Source organism: Amblyraja radiata, chromosome 39, assembly GCF_010909765.2.
Source record: "Amblyraja radiata isolate CabotCenter1 chromosome 39, sAmbRad1.1.pri, whole genome shotgun sequence".
Lineage (NCBI taxonomy): Eukaryota > Metazoa > Chordata > Chondrichthyes > Rajiformes > Rajidae > Amblyraja > Amblyraja radiata.
Window position 1 is genome coordinate 13,314,123 of NC_045994.1, and position 7,715 is coordinate 13,321,837.

Here is a 7,715-nt window from a genome sequence, read left to right on the forward strand (position 1 = left end):
TCTCAAGTCTTTGTCTTGCCCATGTAAAGCAAATGCTAAAAATGTTTACAAATTTATTAAAGCAAATATTTTTATTTTTTGCCCTCAAGTCTGTCTTTCCCATGTGTTGAAGCCAAACTGCTAAAACTGCGAAAACAATTTGTTTTGCTTAATACTCTCAGATTGTGAAGAGGAAAGTAGTAGCTCAAGTGATGCAACCTCAACTGTCACCATTCTTTGCATTTCGATATCCATATTGTGATAAAAAATATCTTGATTATTTCAATGTCATGAGTTGGTTAGAAGTGCTACAGTCAGAAAGTACAAAAAAAAAAACATCTTTTATTCCATCATTTCCCTGTCACTTTAATTCAAAAATGGCACAACAGAAGAAAATGACAACCTCTCTAACAACTGAATTTTTAAATCGTCATCATCCACTTTATGCCAAGCATATTTCAGGTTGTTAACATCTGGAGGGAACTGGTTGTACACAGTTTCCATCTGGGCCACGGTGACTAGCACATTGAAACAAACACCATCTGTCTTCCCAGGATTTCCACCGGTGTGCTGTAATCCCAAGATACCATGAGTTTTCACCTTCACTTGCGAGTCCCTCAAGCATTCCTTGATCAGTCTGTGGATGGCCACTTCTACGCTGCAAGATAGATCAGCCGAGGATGTGCCACAAACCGTCACGGGGAAATGAGGATAGCCCTGATTGTTGGTCAACAGCCATAGTTCGTTACTTTTGTTGAGAAAGGCAGATACCACCCGGTGACACACAACTGAGCATGGCAACAAAACAGGCATGGTCACTGGATGAGAAGCTCTCTCTTTGTGTTTGACAGCAAATGAGATTAAGTTTAAGATGTCTCTGGCTCTCAGTGGAAGGGGCGACACTCTGTCCCACCATCTTGCCTGCAAGGATTCTGCATCGCTCTCTGATGTAGTTTTCATGTTCCCTCCTAGAAATAAACAACACCACTTAATGTCAGCATTAGCCACATCAACTAATAACCGATCCTGACCCAATTTTTGTTGAGGTGACTAGAAGCGTATATTGGAAACGCATGATCAGTTGCCTATGAAAACTATATAAATAATAAAATTAAAGCCTAATGTTGATCCTTTTTTAGGTCCCTACATTGACTTACAAATATGGTGCAGAAATGATCATGGGCTATAGGTATCAATAACAAAAGTCGTTAACTCAATTAGTTATGTAATTGAACTCTTACTTATGAAAATTCATAGATCAAAGATCATCAAGGCCAAATTCATAATTAGGAATAATCTGAATGATAATTCAGTTTCCTATTCAGACAGCATCCTCCCATTGATATTAGGTAGGATGTAAAGAAACAAAATCAGTACAGGTGCCTTAAATGTAACTGGATACCAATCTAATTTCCCTAAAAATATTGACAGCAAAACATCCTACTCAATGTATACATTCCAAAACGAACAATTCATTACTGCAGTCATTATTTTGCAGTCATTGGCGCAGCAACCACTTTCATTACTGCCACTCCAATCTACACCAAAAAGAACAATACAAACCTGTGACTCTGGCCAGGAAAACAAAACGGATCCATCGTGGACCCCTTTCCTCCACGCTCAGAAGGGTATAGGGCTCGCACTCCAAACCGGTTTCCTCTTGAACTTCTCTCTTCACAGCCTCAACGATGGTTTCATTCTGTTCCATCCTCCCTGCTGGCAGGTACCACTTGCCGTAACATTCTTGTTTTGCCTCCTGCATCATCACCACTTCTTTCTGCATGTTTGAATAAAATAAAAATTGCAAGGATTGTAAATTTAGAAAAAGATGGTCCATGTAATCTTTAATAAAACTTACAACTCTACCGTCATTAGCACACGGACAGACTTTATTCCTCAAAGCCAGTGGATGTAGTGTATCTGGACTTTCATAAACCCTTTGATAAGGTCCCACAAGAGATTAGTGGGCAAAATTAGAGCACATGGTATTGCGGGTAGGGTAATCTCTAGTTTCTAAAGCCAATATAGAACATGGCAGGGCTGAGGTGTCACTGGAATAACTACCATCAAATCTGAAGAACTCAGCAAACTAATATACGCATGCTCATGCATGACACCCACTCATAACAGCATTATTGAAAACCAGTTTATCAACCATATTAAGAAAAGCAGATTTCCAAATTTATTGCAACTACAACCCAATTCAGGTTCAAAGAATTACTATCCAAGCTACATGCATGCCTATGTCAGTAGAGAAATAGCAGCATCCTTGCAGCTGTGTTATATCATCAACTAAGCATCCTGGTCACAATTTTAGAATTAAAAAATAAACTATACCAGCTCCTCATGCCCCTTAGATTCTCACTATTTTGGGATTGCCCCTTTGTCCAAGTGTAAGCTTCTCTTTTCTCAAACGAATGCTGCATAATTTGATGTAGAATGTCTTTTTTGCCTTTATAATCATAATCATACTTTATTAGAAAAGTATGTTTTGCAACATATGAGGAATTTGACTTGCCATAGTCATACCAATAAAAAGCACAAGACACACAAAATATATTTTAACATAAACGTCCACCACAGTGACTCCTCCACATTCCTCACTGTGATGGAAGGCAATGGAAGTTCAAACTTCTTCCCTTCTTTGTCCTCCCGCAGTAATATTGCAAAATCACTTTCAATCACTTTCTTTCTTATTTATATTTTAAAATCGGATATGGGGAGAGAACAGCAAATCGGATATGGGGAGAGAACAGCAAACATGTTTTTTAGGTCTTTTTAAATATTTTAACTGCACAGCATCAGGGACAGTACATAGTTTCTCTAGCCAATTCTAACAAGCTTGGGGTTTAAGAAGGAACTGTAGATACTGGAAAATCGAAGGTACACAAAAATGCTGGAGAAACTCAGCGGGTGCAGCAGCATCTATGGAGCGAAGGAAGATGCTGCTGCATCCGCTGAGTTTCACCAGCATTTTTGTGTACCTTCTAACAAGCTTGGGTCCAGGAGGAGGATAAGACAACTCCCTTACCTGCTCATTCAGTATTATCGCAGCAACGATGTAACAAACTGTTTTCCGCACAATTACTGGCACTACTTCATCCAAGGGGGAGTCATAGTCCACTACCTCAATGCCTTTCCCTTTCAACAGGAGCTCCAGTTGATTTTCAATCAAATCCATATCTCTTAATCAAAAGTTACCTGTCAGGGTAAAAGCACGAAATTTACTGAAACTAAAAGTACGTTGGTGTACAAATTAGCTGTATATATATAGAACATTGTAATAAGAAACAATGTTTGTTCTTCATTCTGTTTACTAACTGAAGGTACTTTCTTGCATGATATGAAATCCTCCACGTCAAAGTTAGATAACAGTTGTGAATTACCTGATCTCAGTTGGACATCTGTTTGGGATAATAAGAGGACCGAATTCCGTTACTGCAGGGAGGGGAAATTTCCACAGGATTCCAGCTCCTGAGTATCAACCAACGTGAATCAGCGCCTTTGGAAGAGAAGCGAACCAAATTAAAAAAAATAAAAACAATCTCAGTAACAATATAAAGAGGCTCACGACAGCTTTAACTAAACCAGGTCTTAGAAGTGTTCAAGAAGGAACTGCAGATGCTGGAAAATCGAAGGTACACAAAAATGCTGGAGAAACTCAGCGGGTGCAGCAGCATCTATGGAGCGAAGGAAATAGGCTCCATAGATGCTGCTGCACCTGCTGAGTTTCTCCAGCATTTTTGTGTACCTTTAGCTCTTAGAAATGTTGTGATCCCAAATGTAATGTATTGGCCCTATCAGAAATGGCTCACCTTCCGACTCTTCAAAACTCTCACTTATCTACCAAGACAGATATGCGATGGAAAAACATAACAATTAGTAAATTCAAGGCCATTCATTATTTGATTGGTGCCTCACTGTACCCAAATTTACACCTTTCAACTCTGTGAGAAACACTACAAACTACCTTCAGCAGATACCTAAAAGTAATGGTGAAACACAAACAATGAAGTATTTGTAAAATTCACTCAAAGGTTAAGCAACCCCTCAGTGTCATCTCTCAGGCCAACATCGGCACTCAAAAGAGGGCTAAGCTACTTAGTCTGCTACTGTGGCCAGGCCAAATCATTGGCATGCCCCATATATGTGTGCCACTGCTACTATGGGCAGGCCAGATCATTGGCATGCCCCATATAGACTCTTGAAACACCACCCTCAGCCCCACCACCATCCTCTCCACTCTCACCCTCCATCACCACCCCCTCCACTCTGACCCTCCATCACCATCCCCTCCACTCTCACCCTCCATCACCATCCCCTCCACTCTCACCCTCCATCACCACCCCCTCCACTCTCACCCTCCATCACCATCCTCTCCACTCTCACCCTCCACAACCATCCCACCACTCTCACCCTCCACAACCACCCCCTCCACTCTGACCCTCCACCACCATCCTCTCCACTCTCACCCTCCACCACCATCCCCTGCACTCTCACCCTCCACAACCACCCCCTCCACTCTGACCCTCCATCACCACCCCCTCCACTCTGACCCTCCACAACCATCCCCTGCACTCTCACCCTCCACCACCATCCTCTCCACTCTCATCATCATCAGCTCCACCACCATCCTCTCCACTCTCACCCTCCACAACCACCCCCTCCACTCTGACCCTCCATCACCATCCTCTCCACTCTCACCCTCCACCACCATCCCCTCCACTCTCAGCTCCACCACCATCCCCTCCACTCTGACCCTCCATCACCATCCCCTCCACTCTCAGCTCCATCATCACCCCCTCCACTCTCACCCTCCATCACCATCCCCTGCACTCTCACCCTCCATCACCACCCCCTCCACTCTCACCCTCCATCACCATCCCCTCCACTCTCAGCTCCACCACCATCCCCTCCACTCTGACCCTCCATCACCATCCCCTCCACTCTGACCCTCCATCATCACCCCCTCCACTCTCACCCTCCATCACCATCCCCTGCACTCTCACCCTCCATCACCATCCCCTCCACTCTCACCCTCCATCACCATCCCCTCCACTCTGACCCTCCATCACCATCCCCTCCACTCTCACCCTCCATCACCACCCCCTCCACTCTCACCCTCCACCACCATCCCCTCCACTCTCACCCTCCATCACCACCCCCTCCACTCTCACCCTCCATCACCATCCCCTCCACTCTCACCCTCCATCACCATCCCCTCCACTCTCACCCTCCATCACCATCCCCTCCACTCTCACCCTCCATCACCATCCCCTGCACTCTCACCCTCCATCACCATCCCCTCCACTCTCACCCTCCATCACCATCCCCTCCACTCTCAGCTCCACCACCATCCCCTGCACTCTCACCCTCCATCACCATCCCCTCCACCCTGACCCTCCATCACCATCCCCTCCACTCTCACCCTCCATCACCATCCCCTGCACTCTCACCCTCCATCACCATCCCCTCCACTCTCACCCTCCATCACCATCCCCTCCACTCTCAGCTCCACAACCACCCCCTCCACTCTCACCCTCCATCACCATCCCCTCCACTCTCACCCTCCACAACCACCCCCTCCACTCTCACCCTCCATCACCATCCTCTCCACTCTCACCCTCCATCATCACCATCCCCTCCACTCTCACCCTCCATCACCATCCCCTCCACTCTCACCCTCCACCACCATCCCCTCCACTCTCACCCTCCATCACCATCCCCTCCACTCTCAGCTCCACAACCACCCCCTCCACTCTCACCCTCCATCACCACCCCCTCCACTCTCACCCTCCATCACCATCCCCTCCACTCTCCCTGTCCCAGCCGCCAGCCCTCACCATTTCCTCGCTGGGCTGGGCTCGGGGCTCGGGCTGCGGCGCCGCCCAGGCCCTGTTGTCAAGGGACACGGGGACAGGAAGCGCCGCCCCTCCGCTTCCCAGTGACGTCACCGCGCTTTCCGCGTCTGTGACCTCAGCCGGTGGACGTGTCAATCAAACGCAGGTCACCGCCCCCACTTTAAACCAGATGAGCGAGGGGCGTCTTTGGACCATCTCTGCACCTGTGCTGTCATAAATGATAGGAGCAGAATTAGGCCGTTCGGCCCATCAAGTCTACTCCACCATTCAATCATGGCTTTCCCTCTCAACCCTATTCAGCTGCCTTCTCCCCATAACCCCCGACACTCTCATTAATCAAGAATCCATCTATCTATCAGTCGCTGCCTCAAAAAGGCTGGCAGTATCATCAAGGACCCACACCATCCTGGCCACACACTCATCTCCCTGCTACCTTCAGGTAGAAGGTACAGGAGCCTGAAGACTGCAACAACCAGGTTCAGGAATAGCTACTTCCCCTCAGCCATCAGGCTATTAAACCTGGCTCGGACAAAACTCTGATTATTAGCAACCACTTTCTGTTATTTGCACTACCAGTTTATTTATTCATGTGTGTATATATTTATATCATGGTATATGGACACATTTATCTGTTTTGTAGTAAATGCCTACTATTTTCTGTGTGCTTAAGCAAAGCAAGAATTTCATTGTCCTATACAGGGACACATGACAATAAACTCACTTGAACTTGAACTTGAACTTGGTTTCTTGGTCCTCCAAAATATTCCAAATGGAATTTAAACTGGAGGTGGTGAAGGGAGGGCTTAAGCCAGAAAGATTTATTGGGAAGAAATAACTATATCTGGTTTAAAAACTGAATTCATCTTGTGCAACTCCACTCCATCTCCCTATAGCCCTGTGAATATTTTATTTTCAAATACTTGGTCAATTCAAACCCTTACCACTCACTCACTTGCGTGTTTTGCCATTCGCCTTTCAGTTCTCAATTCTTCCATCAACACGGATACTGCTCCCCCACCCACTCTATGTGTACTATTCCTGATTTTAAATATTTCCATCAGATCTTCTCACAACCTCCTCTCTCCCCAACCTATCCACATAACTAAAGTCCTTGCCCTGAAATCATTATAGCAAAAAAGTCTCAGTGCTGGAGTAACCCCAGCGGTTAGGCAGCATCTCCAGTGAACATTGCATTTGGTGACCTTTGAGTCTGAAGAAATGTCCCAGCCCGAAATATCACCTATCCATGTTCTCATGGGATGCTGATTTACCCGCTGAGTTCCTCCAGCATTTTGAATCTTTATTTTGATAAACCAGCATCCACAGTTCCTTGTGAGCCTGTTTCTCTCTCTCTCTCTCTCTTTGTAATCATTCTAGTAAGTTTCTTTGACCTTGGCTCCAAAGCCTTTCCATCTTTCTCAAAATGTGGTATCCAGAACTGCACACATTGTTTAGTTGTGACTGAACCATTGTATTACAAAAAAGTTCCCCATGTCTTCGCTGCTCTCGCACTGTCTCCATTTACAAAGCACAGGCTTGAACTGCTTTTTTCAATTTGTCCTGCAGCTTTCAATGCATTTGCATGCATATAATTCCACTGTTGTTCCACCCCCTCGTGGGTAGAATTGTGCCCCCATAGTTTATATTGCAATCAGACACAAAATGCTGGAGTAACTCATCAGGACAGGCAGCATCTCTGGAGAGAAGGAATGGGTGACGTTTCCATTCCTTCTCCTTCTCTCCAGACATGCTGCCAGTCCCGCTGAGTTACCTAAGCAAGCTTGTATCTATGTTCAAGAAGGAACTGCAGATGCTGGAAAATCGAAGGTAGACAGAAGTGCTGGAGAAACTCAGCGGGTGAGGCAGCCGCTGAGT

At 45.7% G+C, this 7,715-nt stretch overlaps 1 protein-coding gene across 2 annotated transcripts; it reads right to left on the reverse strand.

Annotated features, from left to right (window-relative positions):
- Positions 1-320: 320 nt before the first annotated feature.
- Positions 321-5,942, reverse strand: nudt18 (nudix hydrolase 18). Of its 2 annotated transcripts, none has more exons than XM_033013830.1 (5): positions 5,823-5,942; positions 3,366-3,481; positions 3,011-3,180; positions 1,543-1,756; positions 321-947 (listed from the first exon to the last, which is right to left on the reverse strand). In XM_033013830.1, the coding sequence occupies exons 3-5, from the start codon at positions 3,158-3,160 to the stop codon at positions 346-348; spliced, it is 966 nt and encodes a 321-aa protein (XP_032869721.1). In that variant the 5' UTR covers positions 3,161-3,180; positions 3,366-3,481; positions 5,823-5,942; the 3' UTR covers positions 321-345. The 2 variants fall into 2 exon arrangements, with proteins under 2 accessions (XP_032869721.1, XP_032869722.1); XM_033013831.1 differs by having other exon boundaries at positions 5,773-5,896.
- Between the last annotated feature and the right edge of the window lie 1,773 nt (positions 5,943-7,715).